General features: G+C 42.4%; 3 protein-coding genes across 8 annotated transcripts; 1 reads left to right on the top strand and 2 right to left on the bottom strand.

The window, feature by feature from the left end:
• Window positions 1–93: 93 nt before the first annotated feature.
• LOC129361995 (uncharacterized) lies at window positions 94–7778 on the bottom strand. Of its 3 annotated transcripts, none has more exons than XR_008606181.1 (5): window positions 7622–7778; window positions 6034–6309; window positions 2315–2533; window positions 1632–2231; window positions 94–1552 (listed from the first exon to the last, which is right to left on the bottom strand). XR_008606181.1 is itself a non-coding variant. In XM_055033284.1 (5 exons), exons 1-5 carry the CDS (start codon window positions 7686–7688, stop codon window positions 1508–1510), a joined length of 774 nt encoding a protein of 257 aa, XP_054889259.1. In that variant the 5' UTR covers window positions 7689–7777; the 3' UTR covers window positions 94–1507. The 3 variants fall into 3 exon arrangements, 1 of the variants encoding a protein (XP_054889259.1); XR_008606182.1 differs by having other exon boundaries at window positions 94–1564; XM_055033284.1 differs by having other exon boundaries at window positions 2065–2231; window positions 7622–7777.
• Window positions 7779–8091: 313 nt separating this feature from the next.
• On the top strand, window positions 8092–19326 carry LOC129361985 (importin-13-like). Of its 4 annotated transcripts, none has more exons than XM_055033265.1 (22): window positions 8092–8148; window positions 8293–8496; window positions 9016–9141; window positions 10063–10703; window positions 10882–11022; window positions 11087–11228; window positions 11372–11538; window positions 12977–13097; window positions 14425–14572; window positions 15187–15368; window positions 15447–15473; window positions 15590–15724; window positions 16834–16983; window positions 17071–17151; window positions 17252–17389; window positions 17481–17577; window positions 18109–18161; window positions 18242–18308; window positions 18391–18449; window positions 18554–18643; window positions 18718–18899; window positions 19016–19326. In XM_055033265.1, exons 2-22 carry the CDS (start codon window positions 8434–8436, stop codon window positions 19107–19109), a joined length of 2904 nt encoding a protein of 967 aa, XP_054889240.1. In that variant the 5' UTR covers window positions 8092–8148; window positions 8293–8433; the 3' UTR covers window positions 19110–19326. The 4 variants fall into 4 exon arrangements, 3 of the variants coding, with proteins under 3 accessions (XP_054889240.1, XP_054889242.1, XP_054889241.1); XM_055033266.1 differs by having other exon boundaries at window positions 8127–8188; XM_055033267.1 differs by having other exon boundaries at window positions 8118–8496; window positions 19003–19326.
• fzr1b (fizzy/cell division cycle 20 related 1b) lies at window positions 19194–27590 on the bottom strand. Its single transcript, XM_055033279.1, has 14 exons — window positions 27287–27590; window positions 26743–26929; window positions 25540–25641; window positions 25360–25423; window positions 25143–25270; window positions 24963–25045; window positions 24678–24861; window positions 23463–23528; window positions 23276–23378; window positions 22992–23173; window positions 21717–21950; window positions 20975–21079; window positions 20004–20096; window positions 19194–19801 (listed from the first exon to the last, which is right to left on the bottom strand). The coding sequence occupies exons 2-14, from the start codon at window positions 26818–26820 to the stop codon at window positions 19760–19762; spliced, it is 1464 nt and encodes a 487-aa protein (XP_054889254.1). The 5' UTR covers window positions 26821–26929; window positions 27287–27590; the 3' UTR covers window positions 19194–19759.
• Window positions 27591–27946: the final 356 nt, after the last annotated feature.

Genomic DNA, 27946 nt, shown 5'->3' on the forward strand with positions numbered 1-27946 from the left:
AAAGCAGTGTAATGTTCCCCACCCGCAATCAAAGGCAAAAGACGTTCTTTTTCTTTTTGTTTGTTTGTTTTTTTTATTACTAAACAAGTGATCTTTCATATCATTTAAATTATTACATTTTAAGCACATCTACTCTCACTAAACTTAGTGAGAGTAAAGCAAAACTATCAGCGGAGAATCTTGCGAAATTCAAAGCCCTTGAACTTTCTCCACATTCTGTCAGCTTCCAACTACAAGCAAGATAAAAATCTGAAAGGTGTGGCGGGCATTTATTTAGCCTACGTAAGTCGATATTAACATTAGCGGTGCTTAAAACAACTAATGTCATGCAGTAGGTTACTATGGAAATTGTCCCCACAACATGGAACTTGAGCCGTTTGCTTGTCTTGATATTCATGCACCAGCAGTCTTCAGTCAGAGGCCTCTTTGGATTTGTTGTAACATTGACTGCTTGAGCTATTTTAATTTTCAGATGAACTGTCAAGTATTTTGTGACATTTCCAAAACTTTAGATGTTGTTTCATAATCCATTAGCAATGAGTTGACTGGAGGCAATTGGATTGGATTTTGTTTACTTTTCTATTTTGCACTAATCTGTGTTTCTCGTTGATATAACAGCCCATTAAGACATGCTGAAGTTTGTGGTTACAGCATGACGAAACGTGGAAAAGCTTGAGCGCTAGGAATGTTTTTGCAAGACACCCGACACTCAGACCCTCACAACAGCGTTCAATTTCACTTTTAACTTGTGTGTTAATTGCAACACTTTTACTTTCCAGGTTGGGAAGTAAAAGTGCGTTGGCACATTTAACATTCAATATAAGGAACAATCACCAATTTCAGGATTCTCATTCCAAAATGATACAGAGAAGTTTCACAACAACGTTTACCAAACACCACCACATATTCCTAAATTCAACCAGTTTAAAAAATAAAGTAAAAAAAAGGTTACTGGTACATCTGGTTTTTCAAATACTGTAGAGTAAAAATATAATTTACATGTGAACTTTCTGTATTACCTCATGCAGCGATAAGGCAACAGTTTGGATTGAAAGTGCACTTCACTCATATTTGGTCAGCTAAATCATCTCCAGTGATGTTTCTCAGTCTGAACCTCAAATCCTCATTCAGAGTGACAATCACCTGAGGTTTATTTTTGTCCTGGATGGATTTCTCAACCTACAATATTTCACATGTCCACTAGAGGGCAGTGTGATACATGTCACCTTGAAAATGCTGCTCTTTGTGCAAAAGTGCCTTGAATTTGCACTATTTGTGTGAGACTCAAAAGTCTCCAGGACTTAGACGGGAATATGGAAGAAGGTTTAGGCGACTCTACAACGACAAAATAACAAAATAATCGTTTCAACAGTGAGCCTTAAACAGAGAAGTCAGTAATTTGGACTAATCTTGAAGACATATGCTTCTCCACATATAAAACAAGGTGCTTCTTTTTTGGCACATGTTCTCTCCATGGTGCGAGTGAAGGAGTCGAGAGGAGAATCCGTCAGTGGGCGTACCGCGAGAGGGGCGTGTCCTCCATCAAATCGTCCTGCAGAGAGAACTGCAAATTGTAACATGATGACCTTAAAGGCGAAGCAACAGCGACGCCCGTAGAGAAGGAGACTTACTTCTTTGTTTAGCAAAAATGGAAGCATGTCATTTTTGTTTCCTTTCTTAAAGGGGCTTTGATACCCAGAAACCTTCTTGTTTGCAAGTTTCCGATCTTTAGCCCCCTCAGCTCCTTCAAACTAGCCAGCATCAATCAGCAAACACCTGGTGGAACTGTGCATGCGCTGAGCTCATTACAGGACCTACTTCTCAGTGAAACATTGTTAAACTTTGTTAAAGGGTTAGTAGAGGAGCCATGTTGTGATCACTTCCTGAGCAGGAGTTTCTTAAAGAAACAGAATCCCAATTTCCTGTTGTCATTGGTCCTGTCACAACAGGAAGATAACTGGCAGATGGATCACTTCCTGAGAATTGAAACATGCTAGGAAACGAATAACAATACTGTAAAAAATATCAAAGACTACGAGTAGAGAGTGTGTTGATGTCTCTTACCATGGGAAGGTCCTGTAGCCGGTGGAACTCGGGGTGGTTCACCCTCTGGCGGAACTTGAAGAAGAGGACAGTGAAGACCACCGCTGTGGCAACAATGAACACTGACAGCAGACCGGCCAGCAGGGGGTCCAGAGGAGAGCTGGAGTGGCGGTGGGACTCCTTCGAGTCTACACGATGGAGAACAAATCATTAAAAACGAAGTCATGAATTCAAGCTTTAAAAAGAAGTCACGCTCGCTACGTCTCCTAACCGTCATCGCCGATGTTGAGCTCCGACGGAAACTCCGGCTGTGTGGGCCCCACAGGGACCCAACCAGGAGCCGGTGTGTGTGAGACAGAGGCGGGGGTCGTGGCTCCAGATGAAAAGGTGGAGTGGGCCTCGCTGGTCGCTGGGGAGTACGTATGGGAGGTGGCGTGCTGAGGGGTGGCGCTCGCAGCGGTCGGTGCCGATGAAAGGCCTTCTGGGGCGGCTGAAAGTGTGTCGGTTCAAAACAGGACAGAGTGGAAATGGTCAAAGGTCACCTGCTCCTGAAACCCAAACACTCCCCCGCAACAACAACGAAGCAGCTGTCCATAATGTTTAGCAAAAACTGTCTATGCATAATAATTCCAAGAATTACCTTTAAAAACATAGAACCTGTTTCGCTTTGCAGACACCAACATAATAATAATAGTGGTGATGGTGGTGCTGCTCATCCTGTGCAAATAACCTCGACTTTCTAGTTTTTACATTCTTTTAAATATTGTATTTGTTTGAATTCACCAATTAGTGTGCAAAACAAACACTACAGACTAACACGGTGCTTTTGAAAGTAATGACCCCCAGAGGGCGCTGTTGGGGCTTCGGGAAGTTGGAAGGAAGATGGAAAAAAAAAAAAGCAAAACTAAAAATAAAATGGAACCCCATATAGTTTTAACCTTAAATTGATCTGTTATTCAATTATATCAAAAAAAAAATCTAAGTTAAAATAATTAATTTAACTGTTATTTCTGATGCTCATTTTTTTGATCTGCTGCCAGTCAAATTTATGAAGCAAGAAAAGGAAACGTTTCAAACGAGAAGCAGACCAGGGGAACTGCAGGAATAAATGAAACTTGTTGATTAATATTATGATAAGAAGTGCTACACATTTTATTATAATTAAAAGAGGGGATTGTGATGGGAAAATTGCATCATCTGGAAATAAAATGTTACACCTTGGAACTCGTGGCCATCTAAAGTCAGACATCATGATGCAGCTGTTATGCTAAATGAATGCAATAATTATTGAAGAACGAAGAAAAAGCATTGTAAATGTTGACGTTTCGTTACCGATTTTGTGAAATTGTTTTTGAGCTTGCAAAATATGTAGAGGTGCAGATCGACAAAATAACCAATCAGATATGAGAAAAAAACAACAACAATAAAGAAGAAAAAAGGGAGTACAAATTAATACATTTGGGACAAAGACCAAATACTGTATATAATATATATAATATAACCAACTGGCAACAAAAATGGAGGTCAGCATATGTTTTCTTCCCTCTTCATCTTGGCAGTCAATTTCTGACCTTTTTAAGAATTACTATTATTTTTTTTTTTACTTTTTCTGTTATACCTTGTTTTAATGAATCTAGAGTCACACAGTTATTATGGGTAGAAGTAGAAAAGAAAAGGAGGGGAAAAAACATGCTAGAACGAAGAATCACTATAAACTAAGAATGACTAAATAACGTGATTTGCTATTAAATTCTCTCTTATTAAACTGATTGAAAAAAAATTTGGAACAGCTGTTCCAAATTCCTTCAACTCTAATCTTTCTATTGAACATCACATATTTAATCAACAAATGGTGTTTGCAGATTAACCACTGGCATGTCGATGCACACAGAGTATTCAGAAAATAACAGAAGGAAGATTATGTTGAGGTATGTGTCACACACGTTTCAGGCTCCAAGAACCGAGTCTTGGCTTCTAACAACGGCTGAGGATTTTGGAAAAGACGCGACGGTTTGTACCGCACATGATTGATGAAACAGGATGTACAGTGCTGTGGAAATTTACTCCTTTTGCTAATATCCTCTCTGTTTGCTGTCTCTGGTCACATTTCGCTGCTTCAGAACATCAAACGAATTTTATTACCAAACAAAGATAACCTGAGCAAATACAATAAGCTGTTTTCAAAAATGATTTAGTAGAAGCCTGTGATTCCCTGTGTGGATCATAGTTTCCTTAGCAGTCATATAAAGAAGCGTGGTTTGTATCTCTATATCGCACACACTAACTGCATTTAATTGTATTTTCAACTTCATTGATGTGTATTGATGCTCTCATGAACAAAAAGGTGGAGAAAATAGTCCAATTAAACAACTTGTGCAGCGTTGGAGGGGGTTTAAACATTAATTGAAATTTATTGTGACAACAAAAAAATTGAAATTCTTGTCACGAGAAATTTATCACGATAAATGAAAAGTGATATGATAAATTGCCACCTGCACTATGAAGCTTATTTTTCTTATTTGAGAGGTGAACTAGCTGGTGTTTTTTGGATTAACTGGTCAATAAATGAATAGAAAAAGGTTCATACTAGAATTTTTTGAAGTGAAACTAAAATTATGCCACATGATGAATTCTGGATTGAACATGTTTACAGACCAAAGTTGTTGTTGGTTTTTTTTCTTAAATGCTAAAACTTCTTTTTTTTTTCTTACTGCTCGCAGTGTGTTGATCTTTCAGCAAATATAATTTTTTTGAGTCTGTATACTCCACTTAACAATTAATCTATTACTCAATTAGTTGATGATTGTTCAGTTAAGCGACTCATCATGATTGTTTGTTTTGTTTTGTTTTATTTAATTGAAATGAATTAGAAAGACTTATTTATCTATAAATAGATTTTTTAAAGAGGTTTGGCTTGATGTTCCATAACCAGTAAGATTTAAAAAAAAAAATGCACTAAAAAATGAGTGAGGTTGGATTTGTTCTTGCTTTTGGTTATTTCTCCTAAAATAGTGACCCAGCGTCAGCTGAGGGGATTATATTTACATTTACCCGATCTGTAAAAAGGGAATCTCTTCAATAACACAAGTGGAGGTCAGGGCAGGACTGTTTTCCCGTAACGCCGCTGGCAGGGAAACCGAGTCTGGGAAAATGGCCTGTGTTTGCAAACAGGCAGCGTTTTATTGAGAGGGCTGCTATATTTTAAAGCTTTAGTCTGGACAAAGTAAACACACTGAAACGGAAAAATTGCAGACCCAGAAGGCCAGAAATAAACAAAGCTGTCACATTAGCGCAGATGTAAATAATCAGCCACAGTTTGCAGAACCTTGTAAAAATAAAAACGAAAAAATGAAAAAAGGCATTGGGGTGATATCGCAAAGTAGTGAGCATTTTGTCGCATCCCAACCACAGACGGCAACTCAGTTGGTTTGGATTTTAGGCGATAGACCTAAAAAAGAGAATGGAGCTCCAGCTTAAGACAAAAATGGCTTACTTTATCAAATGTAAACAAATTAGCTTACTTTAGTTACAATTGTTTAATATGACAACCTAATGAATGGACTTTGAAGAATTTTTATTTTACACTTCTGTTAAAATGACCTCTAAGTTGTAACAGTTTGGTATGACAGATAATCTGCAGATTATTGTCCAGGAGGCGGATCTTAACGCTGTCAATCCTTCTTGTTAATGTGGTGGTCTTCCCTCCGCCTGCCATTAATGCTAAGGCTACTTAGCATGGCCACAATGATAGCGGATAAACAGTTTTCCTGGAACAATGAGTGATTTCTCCACCGATTGTACATTTAGCAGCAAGTACACAAACATGATTGACAGTGTTAAGGCCCACCTCCTGGCTCTGATTGGTTGTCAAAATTTCCTTTGACTTTTCCTTTTTTTGCCAATAAGGTTTTATTCTTGTCTTAATCTTTTCACTCACTGACAAATTTATGGAGCGAATGACCAACAGGAGAAGCAAGTAGAGACGGCTACCTGAGAGAGATGGAGTTGTGACAGCGGGAGCGTTTGTGAACTGAGATGTCGCTTTAGTGGAAGTTGAGCCATGCGGGTGTCCTGCACCCGCTGGTGTCCCTGATCGGACCATGCTTTCCGTCGGGGCGGCGGTGGCGCCAGAGGCCCGGAGATCACCTGACGTTTCATTCCTGCCTGCAGGGTTTGGCGTCTGCTGTGGGAACTCGTTGACCGGGGCCTCAGCAGGAGCAGGAAACGTGGTTGAGGTGAAGGAAGTAGGCAAAGCATGGCTCTGACCTGTAAAATGACAACGGAATTATTGGAATCACTCACTCGGTCCACAAAAGTGCTCTGTTTTCAGGCTTTTTGTTCATTTTGCAATTATTGATAAGTGATCGTCAGAATAACGTCGTTGATTTGCTAATTAATAGCAGATTTTTTTTTTCCCCAATTAATTTAAATGAGCTGATTAGGAGACGATGACATATCATCTGCTTTACTGATGATATGAGAGAGGATTGGTGTGTGGCTCACCTTGTGTTTTTTTTTTTTTAACTTAACCAAAACACACCAGATTCTGCAGCATACCTACATGTTGAGGTTGTCAAAGTCAAGCAAGCATACCAGCCCTATCCCTTGCTTTAAAAAAAAATATATTAAAACTTTTTCCCTTGGACCTTTTTGTCCAAGTTGTGGTCGCATTGACAATTAGTAGGAAAAGCACTTGAGATTCAACGCGTTATGTTGACAACTTGATGTGTGAGAATGGAGTCCAAAGTGCGGCCGGGGGGCCATTTGTGTCCCCTGAACTGATTTTGTGCGGCCCCTGAACGAAGCAAATTTGACCCAGATTTTTTTTTTTTTAAATTCAGTTAGTACAAAACTATTACAACTATCAAAAGAACCACCGAACGTGTACCTTATCGTTTGATAAAGAAAACACACAGAAAAGTTTTGGAGGATTTTGATCTTAAAGATTAGCACATTCCTTTCCTACAAAAAATCTATTTGCTTTATTTAATTCAAATATTTCATGCTTAAGTTTACTGTTGAGCAAGAACAAAATTCTCAATAAAATGTTTAGCGTATTAGATAAAAAAAAACAACTTAAAAAAAAAAAAATTGGCCCAACAGCACCATTGAGTTGATCATTTTTGGTCCATGTCAGAAAAGGACAGCCCTGGCCTAATCAAAGCCCAGACCTACACCCAACTGAGAATCTGTTACCCTACCTGAAAATTGATGTTCTCAGATGTTTTCTGTCCAATCTGAATGAAATCGAGCAACTTTTTCACGACGCAACAGGCAAAAAAGAAGAAGAAGAAAAAAAATTCAATTCAGATTTATCTGCAACCAACTGATGGAGTCTGGACACCAAAGCACGGCTTATAGTTTTCTTTATACCAACATCTACTCCATTATGACGCTCCACAGCATAAAACCGCAACAGAATACACAGAATACACCAAATTTGTGGTTTTATGTGGGAAATGCATGGGGGGGAAAAAAGCTGCAAATCAAAGAAAGATTATTTTATCGGTCAAGTCAAAACGGATGGAACAAGCATAGAGTCTGAATTTCACATTGACGGATGAGAACATCGTCTTACCTCCAGTCTGCGGCGACCCGGTAACCATCAGCAAACAGAGGGACACCAAATGAATCTCGAGTCTCATCTCATCGGGTTTCCTCGGCCTTTTCTTCTCTGTGCAGAGCTCAGTTAAACCGACTCTGTTCTCTCTCTCTCTCTCTCTCTTTCTCTCTCTTTCTCTCTGATGTTTGTTTCCGTTACGTGATTTGACAGGGCCCATCACCAAGCGCTAAAAATATCCTGAGGGAGTCGGGCAGAAGAGGAGCACGCGGGTGGGGCTGCGTGGGTGCGTTGGACAAGAAAGACTCTTTTTTTTAATTATTATTATTTATTTTATTTTATTTTTTTCAAAGAACATCCATCCATATCGCGGTCCCTTCCTGAACACTCCGTTCTGGTCCATCCACGATCACTTCGCGTTCGAAAGTTATTGCACCGCGGTGGCTCGCGCCGCGCTGCTCCAATCAGGCGTCGGTGCGTCAGAGGCGCAGCCGTCTGCGTCAGGAGCGCCTCCTAAAGGGCGGACGACTGCGAGCTTTGCGCAGGTCGACCTGCAACACTTTAGTTTTTAGAAGATATATATATGTAGGCTATATATATATATATTTTTTTGCAGCGAGTCCACTTCTTTCCTTCTTCTCTGTCTTTTTTATTTATTATTATTATTATTATTTCGTGTGTTGTGTCAGAGGCCAGCATGTCGTCACACCTGAGAAAACTGGCCGCGCGCGTGGACAGTGTGGAGGACTGAGGTGTCCATCTGACTTTCCGGTTTCAATCCGGTGAGGATAACCAGGAAGAACAAACACGTTTGATCAAATCGGTGCCCGATGGAGTCCGAACCCGTCCCGGGTCAGAACCCGCTGGAGTTCACGCAGGAGAACGTGGAGACGGTGAGTCACTTTCAATAAGTCCGCGGAGATGCACAGTGTGACCCAAAGGTGGTACATATAGCTATTGGTTTGAACAAACATGTGACTGTGTGTTCTCGTCGTTTTAATTAGTCAGTTTTGCACGAGAATCAAATAGTCAAAATAAAGCATCTGTTATTGGGGCGTTTAGTTTGTGTGGTTTTGGAAGCTGCTCCAGTTGTAACTTGATTCCAGCTTTAAGCAGATGCTGTCCTAATAATAACCAACAGCATGTGTTTCGGATTAGTTCCTATGACAACACATTTTTACTATCTAAGAAACTGGTCCTCCAGCAGGCATGATTGTTGACAAATGTTAATATAATTATTTATTTATTTTAAAGTTGCTTGATGCCAGTAAAATCCCTCCTGTAGTTGTTTATGTCCTGCTCGACTCCCTCTGCTCCTCTGTGTCTCTCTGTGTCTCTCTCTGTGTCTCTCTGTCTCTCTGTGTCTCTCTGTGTCTCTCTGTCTCTCTCTGTCTCTCTCTGTGTCTCTCCAGGCTCTCTACCAGCTGTACTTCGACCCAGACATGGAGCGCAAGAACGTTGCTCAGAAGTGGTTGACCCAAGCCCAGGCCTCGGCGCAGGCATGGCAGTTCTGCTGGGCCCTGCTGGGCCCTGACAAGGTCCTGCTTTCCGAACTCTTCCACCACTCCTCTGTTTTTGTTATTTATCATTATAGATGCACCGATTTAACGGAGTCAGCCAATTGTCACCTCAGTCAGCTCTGGCTGGTGACTGGTCAGTGAGTGTCAAAGATCCTTAGCGCTTTTTCCATCCAGTGAATGCGCCACATGTAAGCCTCAAGGGCACAGTAAACAACACTCTTCAGTGAGGAAGTTTTTTGTAAGTTTTTAAAGTTACCTATATTTAGCATCTGAGGTTGAAATGAAGTCTGAACTTCTGGTGTGCATGATTTGTGTTGCATTTGTAACTTATATCTGGAAATGCCTTCACACCTGGATTGAGCTCATTTATGTTGCAAGTTAAAAAAAACAACAAAGAAACTGTGGGATTTGCTAACTGATGTGGCGCTAACTATTAGCAATGCGGTCTGAGGTAATCCATTTGCACTATCACCATATTCATAACTCAATTAAATGAGTTAAAAAACATTTTCAATTCAAAAAGCCATTTTGCTGCTAAATTATTAATGGACAAATGAGTTCAACTGCAAAGTATCTATTATTTTTGATCTGTTACTACAACCAGCCATATTGGTGCAAAGTGTTATTCAACCCGTTCAGCTCTCGAGTGTTTCAAGAACCTCCGATTATTCATGGAACTTCTTGTGGGCTGTGGATGCTAACATTAGCATTGGGGATAAATATTTAAATTGATGTAATCAATCAAAATTACAGCATTGAAGTCTCAGTAAGGAAACAGATCATTTAAAGGGATTCTGTAAGCCTATAACAACTGACTAGGAAAAGAAGTTAAGATGGAGATGAGAGAAGGAGGAATGCTGGGGAGTGTTCACCGTCCTGCAGAAAATTGGTCATATGTTGAGTTTTGATGAAATTATTTTCAAATGTGTCTCTTTGTAGATCCCGGAGGTTCAGTTTTTTGGCGCCAGCACACTCCACATCAAGATCTGCCGTCACTGGGGCGACCTTCCCACAGAGCAGCACGAGGACCTCAGGATGCAACTTCTTTCCCACATCTTAGGCTTCTCCTCTGGCCCTAAAATGGTGCTCACTCGACTGTGTGTGGCGCTTGCCTCGATGGCTCTTAACCTAATCCCCCAGGCGTGGCCTGAGCCGGTGGCGGACATGGTGAGAGCATTCCAACCTCAGAAACCGGACTCTCAAGACAACCCCGGTGCCGAGGCTTCTCAGGACCCTCATGCACATTGCCTTGCTCTCCTGGAGCTCCTCACCGTTCTTCCAGAGGAGTTTCAAAGCGGCCGTCTGGCCCGAGCCCGTCGCAGCCAGCTGAGGGAAGCTCTGGCCGGGGAGTGGGCTGTGGTGTGTGGCATGCTGCGACAGCTCCTACAAAGTCAGGATTCGTCGGTTCAGGTGAAGGAGAAAGTTCTCCGCTGTCTCTCCAGCTGGGTGGGGCTGGATGTGCCTCTGGGGGAAAGCCAGGAATTGGTCCAGGACTGTTTCGCGGCGTTGTCCGACCCAGGGTTGTTCGACACCGCAGTGGAGACGATAGTTACTGCCATCACACACCCGGATTGTCAGAGGTGAGCACCACGCTGGATCTTTGCTGGCCATCAGATCTCAGTAGCTGAGGTGATTTTTCAGCCGTATCGAAATAGCAAAACTGCAATGGAAACACTTTTTCTATCATCAACATGTGAAAGGAAATGGTTGATTTTGTTGTGAAGCGTCTTTAAGTGCCATTTCATTTCTTGTGTGGAGGTTCATTAATGTTCTGCTGAGCCTGATGCCAATGGTGCTGGGCCTGTACGACCAGCTGAAGACAGCAGCTCAGGATGGGGACATGGAGACAACCCACGGTATCTGTCGCATCGCCGTGGCTTTGGGGGAAACACACTCCAGGTATCCACACACACTAAAACGTCCACGTCTGCCACAGGTGTTTTCATGTGCTTGTCTCTGGAAGGGTTTTGCTGGAACAACTGGACCACTGGCAGGAGTATCTAGCTTTGGTGAACATGATTCTGTTCTGTACGGGGATTCCTGGACACTACCCGGTTAGTGAGACCACAAGCTCCCTGACGCTCACCTTCTGGTACACGCTGCAGGTACGCAAACAGAGCAGGCACGCAAACGCGAAAGGTTGCTCAGATTTGTAGCCCAGCAAGCAAAACATTGGCCACGTTCAAGTTATATTGGTTATTCATAGTTTTTTTCCCCCTCTCTTTGTTACTATGTGGTGAACATTCAGGATGACATTCTATCTTTTGAGGAAGAGAAGCAGGCAGTTTACCTGCAGGTCTACAAGCCGGTTTACTTCCAGCTGGTGGACGTGTTGCTGCTCAAATCCCACTATCCCTCACAGGAGGATTACGCCTCCTGGTCTTCTGATGACAAAGAGCAGTTTCGAATTTACAGGTAAGTCGTTTAAGGGCTGGAAATTTTCACACGTCTCTTAGTCTAGGTCAGGTGCAGAATAATTTGCTCTGTGTCAAAAACAAACACACTTCATAACTGTGGCAACAAGTTGTTGCTTCTACAACTGAGAGCGGCTTATTAGCGCCTCGAAAACTACCTGATCGATGACCCCAAACCCCCGGGGAGTTGAAAGGGAGGTTTTGTGGAAGCAGAGCAGAAGTAGAGAGACACAGGAAGTTCAAAACAACCTCTTACATGAATCATAACAGGCAAGAATCACATCCCATACACCAATTTCTCTGCTCGTTTCATTAACCTTGTGGCCAGGCAGAAATTCGACAAGGAGTGGCAAAAGCAAATAAAGTGGATTAGCAGTGATTGCCAACAACTGATGGTGTCATCGGAGTTACCATGGAATATCGTTGCAGATGTCTGAAAATTTAGCTTTTCGCATCTCACGAAAAGTCCTGAAACTAAAACCGAGACAATCTGGAAGAAAACTCCTGTTAGGAGACCTGAGACTGGAGTGGAGATTTACCACATGAGTCTGCAACCTTCAAAGGCCAAAGAGTCGTTTTTGCTCTCAGTCAAGCTACACAAAACTCGTCAGATCTGCAAAGTTATAAAACCTTTTGTGAAAAGACAACTTAAAAGTTTGAATGAAATCATTTGGTAAAAAAAACATCATTTTGCTTTTAAAACAAAGAAAAACATGAAGCATATGAAGAGATAATTTTATACATTTTCTTCCACGGGATGTTGATGTTTTTGGAAAATTGTGTAAACAAAAAAGCACTTAGTTTTCAATGTAATGGTGACAAAGAAACAATAAAGATGACTGATAACTGGGTCATTCTGTTGTGGAAATTCAATGCAGAATTAATTCAATGGAAAAATAACAAAACAAAAAACCCCTCTAATCTGGATTAATATCTATTTCTTTTAATTTGTTGGTTTTACCTTTTTTTTTCTCCAAAATATCAAGCGCCTCTGCAAAAGGTCCTGTTCTAGCAGGAGAACAACCCTGACCATGCACACAGAAACACAACGGCTCAGTCAAAGTTCAGACAAAAAATGAATTTGGACTCGTATGACAAGACCTGAAAACTCAACGTTCACAACGCTTTCCATCCAAACATGAATCGACGAAGAGTTCAGTCTGCATGTAGAAAACAGAATAATTTAAAAACAAATAATTTGATAAAAAAAGAGAAAGAAATCTCTTTTTTTTTTCAACTTCACATGTGTGCACTGCTGTATCTATAAAAATTCCAGTAAACTACTGTGTCAATGTTTCAACATGTGTAACTACTTGGGCAGTACAAACACCAAAACATCTGGATTTCTCAACACAATTCATCCAGTAAAAAGTTGCTGCATATTTAGCTGCTACATACCTGCAATTGACCCTCAACCCGTCGGCTCTTTTATCCCCCAGGGTGGACATCTCAGATACTCTGATGTATGTGTATGAGATGCTGGGAGCGGAGCTGCTCAGTAACCTCTATGACAGGCTGGGCAGGCTCCTCATGGACCCCCAACAGTCAGCGGTGTGGCAGGTAATGACATCAACAAATTTAAGTATTTAAGGATTTATGCAAAATCAACTTCTTTTGAGCATTACATCATGTCATATTGTTATTTTCTCATCAAAAATATATTTGGAGTATTGCTTTGATTCCTTCACGCATGTTTGAGAAATACTTTAATCTCCCATGGCAACCATTCAGCTGTGCAAAACACCCCGGTGGACCTAGCTCCGCCTCGGTGGACCTAGCTCCGCCTCGGTGGACCTAGCTCCGCCTCGGTGGACCTAGCTCCGCCTCGGTGGACCTAGCTCCGCCTCGGTGGACCTAGCTCCGCCTCGGTGGACCTAGCTCCGCCTCGGTGGACCTAGCTCCGCCTCGGTGGACCTAGCTCCGCCTCGGTGGACCTAGCTCCGCCTCTGAGGACGAAGCTCCTCGTCTGAGCTGCAGTTTCCAGATTTCTATGTTTCACATATGTTTAAATCTACCTAATATTATAAATCAAGTTGATTGATTGATTTGAGAGCAGCCCTCCCCGGTGATTCTCCCTCTCGGCTCCTTCAGACTAGCCAGAAGAAAGTAGCAAACACCTGGTGAAACTACGTATCTGCTGATAAAACGTGGTTAAAGGGTTAATAGAGAAGCCATGTTGTGATGACTTCCTGAATGTGTAGTTTCAGAAAGAGGATGAGTTTTTAAAAAGACAGTGGCTCAAATTGAAGGCATTAAATTACCAAATGAAACTTCTTTTAAGCTGTATTTGATACATGTTTTTATTTTATTTATTTTTGTCATAATCTTCCAGGAAATCTCACAAAATGAATCAAATAAAAACTAAAAGTATTAGACTTCTAAATGAAGTTTAGACATAAAACATTTTATAACCATCAACACCAAAGACATTGTATTATTAATTAGTTGTTCCATTACTGACTTGTTCTATAGCGGTATGGGGCCACGCATATAAAATCAAAAGAAAGTCATGAGAATTTCATAAAAGTGAAGGCTAGAGGATGCACTAATAAACTGGTTGTTCAATGAAATATCCTGAAACGATGGGATTTGGCTGAATTAAACCTGCTATCAGAAAGCTAGAAAGAGATTACTGCCAATTAAATTAAAATAAATAAACATTTCATTTTATTTGACTTAAAACAGACATGAAAATGTATTTTGTAATTACTGAGAACGGGGCAGGTTTATACGGGGTTATTTTTCCTCTCCCTTCTGCTGCCTTTGCACTTTTGTGTAGAGAGTGATGTAAGAAAATGTGTCTGTGAATTAATGATAAAATTAGTTCAATCCAGTGCATAAACTGATTGATTGAGTGATTGAAGCCTGCTGTTTTTGCTCTGCTCAGGACATCGAAGCGCTGCTGTTTGGCTTCCAGTCCATAGCCGAGACCATCGACGTGAACTACTCTGATGTCATTCCTGGTCTTATTGGTCTGATCCCCAGAATCAACATCAGCAACGTGATGCTGGCCGACACCGTCATGTACACCATAGGTATAAAGCCTAACTTTGAAGTAAATTGCTCTCATCAGTCTGTTAAAATGGATGTTTTTTAAATCTAACTCTTAAATTAGAGATGCATCGATCCAATATTAACGCTTGTATCAGTTCCAGTATTGAAAAACAAAATTGGTGCGACAATCCACAAGTGTAAATCTAATCAATCTAATGCTTCGCTTTGTGCTCTGAGTGACGTCATGGTTTATTTCTTTTACGTTATATTTAGAATGCCTAATTGAAAAAAAGTTTGTTGCAGTTAATTTTAGCATATTTGAGCAAGTTAAACGTGTTTTTGTCAGTTTCGGTTTCTTTGTTTATTTTACATTGGGTGCCATACTCCTAATTGACTCCTAAAAGCCTGTGTTTAAAAAGAAGAAGAAATATTTTAAGTAAATTCAGCCCTGTTTTTCTGCATCGGATCGCTATCAGCCGATGCTAAACCTCAGATATCGGTGTTGGTATTGCAAGCAGAAAGACGGAGATCGCTGCATCCCCAGTTTCAATTCTATAAATAATCTCGAAAGCGAACAGCATTTGGTTCGAGCCAAGTTTGTGAAACCGGAGTCCGCTTTAGGCTGCTGTAGTGACGAGGCAAAAATGTCGAGCAGGGTCACTGGCTGAGTGGCTGGCGGACCACCCGGTGATGCTGGGTGGCATATTACCCATGGTGCTGCGGGGCCTTGTGAAGGCGGAACTGTCTGTCTCCAGCATCTCCACACTCAAGCGGATCTGCAGGGAGTGCCGGCAGGACCTGGCACCCTACGCCCAGGACATCCTCACCGTGTCTCAGGTCTGACACTCAACCCGTCGCGCCTCCACGTCGTCACAACTCTGATTATTTTGTTTCCTTTCTGCTCTTTTCCAAAAGGATGTGCTGGTGAAAGAAATCCATGAGGTGAATAAGCACCCTGGACATCTTATTAGCTCTGTTTTTAGTTTTAAAACAACCAGCTGCATTGGTGTGCGTGTGTGTGTGTGTGCGCGCGCGTGTGTGTGTGTGTGTGTGTGCAGAGCAGCCAGTGCATGTGGCTGATGCAGGCCCTGGGTTTCCTGCTGTCAGCCCTGCCAGCAGAGGAGATTTTGGGCAGACTGCACTCACTCATCAGCCCTCACATTCAGCATCTGGACTCACTGGTTCGGCAGGAGGTGAGCCTGAAGCACAAAGGAGTTTACAAAAAGGACTAAATAACTGTTGGAGTCTGTCTGACCTGTGCAAACAGACCAAGACCACACGTATCTGGATATGTGGGAAAACAGATACATTTTTCTGCGTTTAGGCCTTTAATACCCACAAAAGCTCAGTTGCGTAAAACTAAAAATGACTATTTATAAAAAGTCCAACCAAAGTGGAGATTTGACAGAACTCAATATTTGTGTTTACATGTGTACTAGGGGTGAGCGATATGGACTCAAAGTTTCATCACAATATTTGTCTTTTTAGTTTTACTAAATTTTATTTCTTTTTTTTTCCATTTATCTACTTGTGATGTTTGTTGGTCAGCTGAGGCTGCTGTAAATGTGCTATAGAACTACACTTTGACTTTACTAAATGTTTGCCAAAGAGCCTCAAGTAAACCGACCGTATGGTTTATATCTGTCCACACAATTGAGCCTCCTGCTGCCACGTTTCATTTCTAACAGGAAGTCTTGTTTTAAAGTAATTTAACTGTCTGCTACAGGCTTTAGCTTTGCGCTCCACTGCCCCCTGTAGGTTTGGAATGATTAAAACAACACTCCGGGGTGGATTTGTGAAGCGTTTATGTGGTTTCTGAAACAGATCCTGTGTGCATACATTAAATAGGCCCGTCTACATGTGTACACATAGCTTCCACTCATCAAAAGTAGGAAGCATAATTTCTTCTCTTAGAGGTTTGCTTGAACTCAGCATTAATTTAATGGTGTAGAAGAGATGAAATGTCCTTTCAACCAGGGGTGTCAAACTCCAGTCCTGAAGGGCCTGCAGGTTTTAGATGTGCCACACGTACAAAACACTGGAATGAAATGGCTTCATTACCTCCTGCTTGTGTAGATCAGTTCTCCACAGTGCAGCAGAGGTACATCTAAAAGTCGCAGGGCAGTGGCCCTCCAGGACTGGAGTTTGACGCCTGTGCTTTAAACGAATGAGTTGTCCCTTCAAATGAAGCTGATGATCAGCTCTGGAGCTAGAATTTGGTCTGGAGACTAAATCGCCTAAAAATTCACTGTAAGATCTAGAAATGTCTGCAAATGTCAAAATGACATTTTTATCTCAATAGCCTGACCCTGCCACTAAGCAAGGCATCGTGTCCATCCTGGGTTTGCTGTCCAGCCTGTTTACCACCCTGGACGTCAAGAGGCATGCTGACGGCTTGGACGAAGAAGACGCCAGCCCCAGACTCGCAGCTGCACAGAGCATTCAAAACCCAGTTAGTTTACCAAAAATAAATCAATAAAAATGGTGCAATAATAAAGTGAAAGGTTATATTTTTGTGTATTTTACCTGATTCGTTCAGGTTGTGGCTGTGCTGCAGCAAGTGTTCCCTATAATCCAGACCATCATTAGCAAATGGCTTCATGACTCAGAAGTAGTTGAGGTATTTTCTTCGTTTTTTTTTTTTGTTTTTTGCTCACTCATCACTTCATCTGACTGCTGCACATACATTTCATCAGCCTTTTCTTGGTCTCTCAACCTAGGCAGTGTGTGGGGTCTTTGATAAATCAGTCCGGACCCTGCTGCACGACTTTGGCCCCATGGTGGCTCAGCTGAGTGAGACGCTGGGACAAATCTACAGCACTTACCCACAAGCCCCTGCCCTGGACCTGACCCGTCAGGCATGGATCCACAGATCTGAGCTGGGATAAACAAAGAAAATGTCATAAAAACGGCGTGGAAAAGCCGGGATTAATTTCACGTTCTCTTCAGATGGTGCACATCTTTGCTGGAGAGGAGCAACACATGCTGGACGTCAGAAGTCTTGTGGAAGTGCTGACCTCAACCACGCTTTCTATATTCCAGCAAGGTAACGAAGGCTCCACTGTATTCGAGTTATAACTTATTTTGCTTCAAAAATTGAAATTTTTTCATACACATTTGAATCGGGATCAATAGACCTGAGTCAAGCTGAATCCTCCATTGCTGTCAAACGTTTATGCAGCAAAAATGTTTTTGTTTGCGCCGCCCTCCTTGTACAGATATGCATGTTTTCAGAGGTCATCAAAGGTCAACCAACCAGTCCATATTCAAAAAGTCAAACTAAATGTGGTGCCAATCAACTGTTAGTTGTGCAGCAGAAATTTTAGTGTGTGCCGTTCTAAAAAGTTTCCAGAGGTATTCAGAGATCAATCTGTCCTCCTCCCTCCCACATTACCAGAATCAAACAAAGTTCACAGAAATTAATGTAGCTCTTTTTGTGCAACTAAAATTTTGATGCAAAATTTGTTTTGACTTTGTAAATGTTTAGGGGTCCAGTTGACCTTTAGTGATTTATGATTTTGGATCTTTGGAAGCAAGTTGAAGCAATTTACTTTGTGTTGTGCGTGTGACTGGTCAGGTCCAAGGGATCATCCTGACATCGCAGAGTCGTTCATGAACCTCCACGCTCAGGTTGGTGGAAAGCGCATTGAAAAGCAGCCAGTAATTGAAAACATCACAGCTGCAGAACTCTTTGTCCGTCAAACATTTAGATTCTCAAAAGGAGTCCTGATTTGTACCCGTCGACCCAGCTGGACGTCAAAGCTCTGTTTTACTCAGGTGAGCGTCAGCGCAGGATGGCGTTCTTTACAAAACCACGAAATGCAGGGCTTCAAAAATATTCCCTCCTGTTTTTCTGCAGGGATTCTGTCCATCAAGTTCCCAGAGACGCCCACTGTTAAAGCAGCCTGTCTATTCTTTGTAAGCGGCAAACGGGAAGGGGAGGGAGGTGTGACATTTCAGATCGGGAACTTTTTCCTCAAATCACACAACTTGATTTTCAGTTTCTGCCATTTTATCGACAGACAGAGTTTCTGAGTCGCTGCAAAGACATGCCGGCTCTGAGCGACGTGCTGCAGAGGGATGGAAAGATCCTGACAGAGACGGTGCTGCAGGTAGACCGGCTTGTCGTCTGCATCGCCCCGAGGAGCGTCACCGCCCTCATGCGTCTGCTTTGCTCATCTCCCAGGCAGTCGGAGGGGGTTCTTCCCGCAGCCTGGCGGAGAACTTCTCCGAGGTTCTGCTCAATCTGAACAGACACAGTCCGGTTCTGCTGTCCCAGTGGCTCACAGAAACCCTGCAGAACCCCGGGTTCCCATCAGCACACGTGACTATGGAGCAGAAGCACGCCTTCTCTCAGCAGATCCTGAGGTAAGCTGACATTTGCTGCAATCAAGGTATCTATGATTGTGTTTTACTCGATCAGTGAGTCAACTCAGCAATCACTTGATGATCTATGTTCGTACTTTAACAGCTTTTCCTTCCAGGGAACAAACAAACAAGCGTCGCGTTAAGGAGACGGTGAGGGAGTTCTCTCTGCTCTGCAGGGGGCTGCAGGGGGCCGGCTTCTCTGAATGCTAGCTGTCGGCAGAACAACCCGGAGCAGAACGATGCGCTCAGGACGAGACACTGGAAAACAGAGAAACACTCGGACACGACAACACATCTAAGTCACTGTGGGACATGTTTTTAATAAAATAGTTGTCAGAAAGTGTCACAGTGCCATGAATGTACATTTACTGGAAGAAAAACAAAAAAAACCCAACACTGATTAAACCAATCTGTGGTTGCAGGTGAATGAGTGTTTACTGATTGGTTCCTCTTTCCTGTCGCATGCTGCTGCGTTATGGAAACATCCGAGCCCAGCCCCTCCCCCCTCTGTCCTCCACTCCGACAGCCTTTTTTTCTTTTTTTTTTTTTTTTTTTTTTAAAAAAGCTTCCATCATTACACTTAGAACTCTCATATCTGCTAATAGATAAGAAAACAACTTGATCACATCCACAACAGTAAGGAGAGCAAGAGTGACTTTTTAAGAAGAGCGCGCATGGCGACTTTCTGTTTTTAATCTGCGACGTCGCTCCGGAGGGCGACAGTCGTCGATGGGAGGGTGGAAAATGTTTGAACTAGGACAGTCTCTGTGGAGGTGGGTGCTCATTGCAGAGGGTCTATGAGTCTGTGAATTTCATCCACTCAGGATCCTCCTGCAGCCTCCCTGACCAATGGCTGCCCACTATCGTATCCTTGTGAAAAGGTTCAGCACGGACTTTGATTCCTGTTTGGAGAGAGAAAGGAAATGGTGATTATTTTGTTTGGAGATTTTTAAGATGGAGGGTCGCAATGGCATTTTTCTTTTAGTTTCAAATCTTTTCAGTTCAATTTTTGGTCTTTCAGTTTCGGTTTTAAACTTTAAAACTTTTCTTTCTTTTTATTTATTTATTTTTTTAATAGTGTAAAACATTTATTTCTTTTTTCACCTTAGTGCATCGTGTTTTACTGAAGACGTTCCAGAAGCGAAGAGTCTCGTCTCCGGCTCCGGTGACGATGGCCTCTCCGTCCGGGGACACGGCCTGATGAGGACCGGGTTAGAGAACATGAAATCTAGCGGGGAACTGAAACCTCGAACCCTGCTGCAAATGGTAGCTGCAGTGGAGCGGGAACCAGACGGCTCAGACATCTGCATTTTATTCCCGTAGTAAAGTTTGTTAATCCATTTACAAATACGCATTGACGCAATAAGACTGGGTTGATTAGAATGAATTGCAGTGGTGTACATACTTCTGCCAATTTGCGAGTGCGCTAATATGGGAGCTAATTTTATGTTTAGCGCTCACAGTGAAAACATTCAGCACTCATGGATTACCCCAAATTAATTTTTCCAGATTATTTCTAAACCACCAATTTACTTGCCAGTTAAATAAGGCTCTATGTCTGTATTGAAATTTTTGTTATCGACTTTAAAAAATTCTTCAAGTCGGTAGACGTTTCTGTTAATGCTCTTATTTTGAAGTGTGACGACTGTTTATACAGTTTCTGCCCTCATGTTCTCCCTTTTTTCAATTCAGTAACTTTTCATAAAACGTACAGGAGCAACATAAAACATAGACAGTTGAACAAGTTAGAAACATAAATACAGTATCTATGGGTGTCACATAACGTGTAAATGAAATCGGTGATAGCTGTGGTTGTGGTTTTTCAAGGGCAGATATAATTTGCGCTTCAGCTAAATGTGTAGCGCTTTAGAGTTAGCAAAACTAACATGCATCATTATGTTCAGTAGGCTTAGCTATGCTAACTTTTGAGCTAGCGGTGCCCGCCACTGATGAATTGGATCGATTTGAACGGATCAAAACGTGGATTTCATTTGCGTTGGATCTGAGCAAAGAAAGCAGCCAAGTTTGCTTCCTCTTCACGTTTTGCTATGTGGTGAAAGCAGCTCTGCACATACCAGATATAAGACTCTGTAGGAGTGTCCGGTCAGCTTGGCCACCTGCGTCAGAGACGGATACTTCCACACCAGTATCTGGTTCTGAGAGTAGCCGTGAGTGCTTACCTGGACAAAAAAAAAAAAAAAAAAAAAAAAAAAAAACACAGGTAATGCATACACATTTTCATTTGACATCTCTGGGGAAATATATTTTTTAAAATATATTCATTTGTGCAATACATTCAAAAATGAGCCATGATATTAGCTTATGAAGGTAACTGGCTGATTTTACACCTGACCAGATGGACTGGTCAGAACCATTGAATGCACCGTATTTAAGGTTGAGCTAACAACATTCTTCAGTGTGGAAGTTACTGTGTGAAGACGCCTAAGCTATTCTCAAGAAGTTTTTTTCTCAAAGTTTCACCAATAACCAGACATTTTTCCCATGTTCTAAGTGAAATAATCTTCCAATGGAACCAGAACAGAATTACTGACTTAAGACAAGCTGCTACATCTTGCTGAAAACTTACTTGTGAGTTAGTTTTGTCGTATTTTAAGTGCACCAAGATATTTGCAGTAGAAATTAGAAAAAGATGCTTGGTAAGATTTAGCATTCTTGCAATTTTCAATTTATCTAAAATGTTGGGGGAAAAAAAACAAATTCAACAAGAACAATGTTCACAGCTTTTGAAGAGAAATCACAATAACTCAGCCATGGAGTCTCTCTGCGTTAACTATGGGTGCGGATGATCCTCCTCACCAGTTCGTTGGCGTGTTTGGACCACGCCAGGTTGCAGACCTGGGAGCCAGTGTCGGTGCTCTGCAGCGCCTGACCCGTCAGGGTGTTCCAGAAGCGCAGGCAGCGGTCGGCGGTGCCGCCGCCCGAGGCCAGCAGCCCGTGCTGGTGAGGCGACCAGGCGATGGCCTTCACGGCCGCCAGGTGGTCGCTGTACTGCTGCACGGGGACGAGGCTGGAGCTGTTCCACACCAGCAGCTGGACGGAAAAAAGAAAAAATAAAAGGACAAGAGTAAGGAAGCTGCTGGACAAAATCTGCGCAGCCCTCGCAGCACATTTATTTACAACAATTCTATAGGAATCTATACTGTATCAAATTCCATTAGTGTATATCGAAAGAAATATACGTTTGTGCACAAAATTTGGTAACTTAAATTGCCAGCAATAGATTAGCTTAGCTACCTGTTTTTTTCCTAAATTAAAAAAAAAAAAACAACTTCAAAGAATTACTGAAAAAAATAGATAATTGTGTTACAAAAATTTAAGCAGCCTAAAAATCAGTTTGAGCATTTTTAATCAATTCAGGATTGTCAGGACTAGAAATTGCAATTCTCCATGGAATTGATTTTTTTTTTCTGGTCTAAACATTCTTTATAATGTTTTGAAGAAAAACAAATTCTTTCTGTATGATTACAAATATTACATTTATTAGCTATTTTCTTGTATAAATGTTTAATAAAGATCTTATATCATTCAAAAGTAGGGTTTAAAAAAAAAAAAAACTTCATATTTTGGTGTTATTATTATGTCTATAATGCAGGTTTATGGCCCCCTTGTGGCCAAAGATAAATAAGCAGTTAATTAAAGCCAAGGCTGACTATTACAGTTTAAAGACGCAATGGTCCACTTTAATCACTTCACTGCAGCTGATTCTGATCTGATACAGGAAAACATAGATGATTTAACTTAAATGTTTCTGTTTTTAATCACAAATATGAATGTAATGAATTAACTCTGCACCAGAACCACACATTTAAATACACCAAAAGCTTCACAAGCTTGTCAAACATGTAAAGGATAAACTGCAACTTCTGTCAAATGGTTTAGAAAGTGAAATTACGAACTCTAAATATAATGTAAAATAAATAACAAGGCATGATGTCGCTCAGAGCGCAAAGCATAGACTTAGACTGAATAGATCTGTTCTTGTGGATCAGGCACATTGTCACCAATACCAATTTCAAATTTTTTCAGTAAATTCCTATCAGATCGGATCGCATCTCCACTAGAGTGCCTTACTTTGTTGTCGTTGCCTCCAGAAGCAAGGTGCTGGTGGTCCGGAGACCACTTGAGGCCGCACACCTCTTGCCGGTGACCTTGCAGCCTCCTCTCCGCGGCAGGCGGCGTTCGGACGTCCCGCTGCAGGATCACCCTGTCCCGACTCCCTGACGACAGCTGCTCCCCGTTCCACGCCAGCGCACCTGCAGCACCAAAGATTCCGACAAAAGCAAACAAAAAACCTCATCGTTTTGACTGCGTGAGCGTCACTCGGCCCTGCGATGCTCGGCTGGGGCCGGACTGACCTACTCGGGCCGAGTGGCCCTCCAGACACGTCAGCTTCCGGCCTCCGGCTGCGTCCCAGATCTGAACGTAACCCTTGTGGGTTCCTACAGCCACCAGGCTTCCCTGAGGCATCCGGAGGAAAATAAAGAGTCAGTTTTTCACCTCAGACGTATCTAAGAAGCAGCTTGATACACTCAGGATCCTCACCCGCTCATTCCAACACACGGATGTGACAGAATCCCCGTCAACTGAAAGGTCACATAACCTGGTCACCTGTTGGTATCAGAAAGCTTTTAATGATTTTTGTATTTTTTTTACAAACAAATATAAAGCATATCACATCTATTCCTATCCAACTCAATACTGTACCATGTCTTGTGGGAAATACTGAAACCCGTTTTGTGTGTCACAGTTGGATTTACATCAAACTAATTTTCATTTTCTGTCATTCATGATAAAGATCCCGTATGTCCTGAAAGGGCCGGTTGTGGCAGAATGAGTGGATAAAACTAGCAATTAAAACGATAGTAAACAGCTGCCTCTGCATTCAACAAGTGCCTCAAATTAAATACTGAACATCTTTTCACAATCGACTTACAATTAATTGTCAACTAATGGTTTAATCGATTAAGAGCTGTTCTAATCAAATAACTAAACGTCCACTGAGACTTTCTTTTAGTGCCGTAGTTTGGCTGCCAAACAACAGAGGTCGTCCTTAAGCAGAGCCAGTTGGTACAGAAATAGAGGTGGCGTCATGTCAGGACGTGAAAAAGAAATGGTCCACACAAAGTTGGGTGTGGGATGTCGATCGAACTTCATGAGGCTCTGCTTTGAAATATAACAGAACAACAAGCTCCTTAAGTTCAACCTCAGTGGCTCATTGAGATTTTTCTCCCGAATGTTTGACTTTTCCAGCTCAGAAATTTCCGCTTTTTTTTTTCTTTCTAGAAAATACTTTAGATTAATCTCAAGTTTTCTAAGAATTTCAGCAAAGATTTACTCCTTTGTTTACCTATCTACAACGGCCCTAATACATCATAAGACAGCGACAATAACAGAGAAATGATGAAAAAAAAAACCCAACAACAAACATACCATGATTCTGAGAAGCAAGGGTGACTTAGAGCGCTGTTGTGAATTAATAATGCACTGCATGGAGCATTCAGGTTTTAACATTCCTGTAAAGTGCTTCCAACTCTGTGTTCATGGGGATTCATTGTTTCACCTATTTTATTCCTGCCATCTTTTATTTTTCTATTCAGAAACCTAAGAGGCCCTTGTTTTTCTATATTTTATTAGTATGGCTCAGATTAATAAAGCCAGAAAACCACAATTTTCTGTCAGGGTTAACCTTAACCCTAACAATTTATCATTAAGTCGATCAATCAGCGCTTTTACTTAGCAGTGTTGCTCCCATCTGACCTGGCTAGTGCAGGCACTCCACAGGTAGACGCAGGCCCCCAGCCCCACGCTCAGCAGGTTTCCCGCCGACCAGTCCACCAGGTTGAGGTAGAAGTCGTCCTGCAGCTCCGGAGCGTCCAGGACTTTGAACGGGATCTTGGAGATCTTTCGCGCCGGTTTGCGGGGCGAACGGAGCAGCTTGTGACTAGAGAACCGGCAAAGAGAGAGAGAGAGGGAGAGAAAGGAAAGAAAAAATATCTGAGCTGAACAGAAACTCCAGTAAATGTCTGCTGGGACGTTTGCTACCTCTTGTTGCTGAGCGGAGAAAGTGAGAATGGGGAGACTTCATTACCGCCATCGCAAGGCACTCTCTTCGTGTGGACAGCGTACTGCAGAGATCGCACACACACGAAGACGACAAAGAGTTACACCTTCCAGTCAGATTGATGCGGCTCCGTCTGATGAGGATTTGACGGTGATCTGCACCCTGAAGAGGCTGCAGGAGTCTGAAGCGAGAACTTCGTGCCGCCGGTCGTCGGCGTGAGGCTCCGCCACCGTCTCGATGCCGGCGCCCAACAGCTCGTTCCTCAGCAGGGCGGCGTAGGCCACGGCATCTGACGGAGGAAAGACACGGTGCACCCAGGAGCGGATCAGGATCAGAGATCAACAACGGACGAGCGAGCGGGAGGGGCGGGGTTTTGACCTTTGCTGGAGTCGGAGCTGGCGTCCTTCGCTTTGTGGTTCTGCGCGGGAGAGCGGCAGTTCTCCTGCAGGGGAAATCCATGAAGCATCTATCGTTGAATCACGACTGGTCAAAGAGCTCAGTGTTTTGTTTTTTTGTTTGTTAAATGAACAGCTTGCACGGGTTACATAAAGCTCTTACGTTGGCATAGTGGAAGTTGATGCTCCAGTTACTTCCAGCGCGAGTGGGAATAAAGCGATCCCCTGACTTCACACTGAGAGGGCTGCAGGCAGCTCCTAAACTCTAGGAAACCAACAAACACCCCAGCATGGTTACTGAGGACAGGATACACCCCGTTCTGTCAGAACCAAACGCCGCACCGTTGTTTAATAGATAAACAGACGGAAAGAAGGATGACTGGATGGATTTGTACCAATAAATCCATCCAGTCATGAATTTTGACAATACATCAGAATCGCATTTACGTATTTATGGAACAAAATTCAGACTACGGTCCCAGTTTAAAAAAATGTCTAATAAACAAATAAATAGAGAAATCGAGTATTTATAAAAAACACTCAGAACTTATAAAAGTGAGTTGATGCTGAAATGATCTTTGCTAAATGCTATAAACAGATGTAAATGGATGAATGTATAATTATTTATGTATGTATGGATGCATAGATGAAGACTTTTGTTGTCAAACAACCTCACGTCTACATTTATGTGAGAGAATTCAAACTTAAGTCCCAATTTAAAAAGCCCAGTAACTAAATGAATAAATATATAAATGGAGTACTTATGAAAATGAAGCATTTATTAACAGAGTTAAAAAGAGAACTGAAGCTGAAATGAGCTCTGCTAAATGATAAACAAATACACATGTAAATGAGTTAATATGTGGATGGATGGACACGCAAAACTGGCGGATTCAAGTCAAACCAGCTCACATTTACAAAATTCAAACTGAGATCCCAGATAAAAAACAACAGCCTAATAAACAAATATATAAATGTAGAACATATAAAAAACTAGGTGTTTCTCAAAGGGTTACAAAAGTGAAATGATGCTGAAACGATCTTTACTAAAGATGATGAAATTCATCCATTTCCATGAGCTTAAATAGACATGGAAATGGATGAATGGATAATAACATGGATTGACAAATAGATGGATCACAATGAGACGGGAAATAACGTCCAGAAAGACAAAGTTTCATACTGTAATATCTTCTCCTATATTTTTCTGTAGGAAAAATAACAACTCTGATCTTTCTAAGCCTCTTTTTTTCCCCTCAGACTGTTTGTGAGGATCTTCAGCTCAGTGACAACTCAGAGCAGAAGTCAGTCTGTGTTAACGGCGTCTCTTCATGCTAAGCATCAGTGACGCTGCTGCCCTGCTCACCTTGGTCATGCGGCGCTCTGTGGGCAGGTTCTGGTGGTTGATCTGCCTCAGCAGCCGTCTTTCGTACTCTTGGTCCATCCGTTCAGTGCTGTGGGTTGGGTGGTGGTTGGGGGGGGGGTTGGCTCTTCCCGCCCCCTCTACACCTCCGCTCCCTCCCGGTGAGGAAACCCGCAGAGGATCTCCATCTCTGTACAAACCAAAACAACTCCATTCAAACCACGCAGCACCAAGGGAGCGATTTAAAGGCACGAGACCGTTTATTAACGGGCAACGCGACGCAAGCGGCCCGGTCAGCCCGCTGTGGTCGTGTTGTGGTGCGGGCTCATGCTGGCTCTGCACCGCTTTAAAACCCCCGGTCGCCGTTATATTTATTATTATTATTCAGCAGCAGACGTTACCGAAACGTCTCAGGATGTGCTCATAAGGAGAGCCGCACCGTTGTCATGGTACCGTGCTCGCGCACGCTAACAACCGCTTCCACCTCTTCAAAGTAACCCCAGCTATCTCACGCTGCCCCTCGACAGGCACGCGTCGTCCCACCGACCTGTCAGGTGTGTCAGGTGCCCAGGGCGGCTAACATTATCCGGCTGAAAGGATGAACTCCACGTTGGGAAGAACTGTGGTCGTGTTCCGCGCAGCAGCAGCGGCGCAGCGAGATGCCAACGCGACTCTCCTATGTTGTTTATGTTCGCGACAAAGATGGCGTCCGAGTCAGCTGTGGCAGGAATTTTTTTTTTTTTTTGCTCTGAGCTGACTTCTGCTGCCTGTGCTGTGAGCTTTGCAGACAGCGCAACAGCGACGCCCGCCGGTGACTTCCGCGCGTTGCCGAATGAGTTAAGGCCGTGGCTGTCAGTGTCTTCGGTTTGGCCACAAGATGTCGCTGTTGCAACGCAAACCATGCAAGAGGCGTTTGGAAGTGCTAAGTAAATTCAAGTAGCAGGCCCTACATTTCGACGTGGATGTGAATTAAACCAGATTAATACTAGATTTTATTAATAAGGAAAATACATTTTGTGGTATTATGTTTGACTCTTTGCTTGGAAGCTGTTAAAATGTATATTTAGGATTCACTTATATAATAACTTTAAATGCACTGTTCATATTTGTGTCATTCAGTCTAAGCCTGAGTATTCAAAGAGGTAGACCTATCATAACTGGAGCCATATAGATTGACAATTCACATAGAATGTACTGTACATATTTG

The sequence above is a fragment of the Poeciliopsis prolifica genome, unplaced genomic scaffold (assembly GCF_027474105.1).
Source record: "Poeciliopsis prolifica strain line A6 unplaced genomic scaffold, Auburn_PproV2 SCAFFOLD008, whole genome shotgun sequence".
NCBI lineage: Eukaryota > Metazoa > Chordata > Actinopteri > Cyprinodontiformes > Poeciliidae > Poeciliopsis > Poeciliopsis prolifica.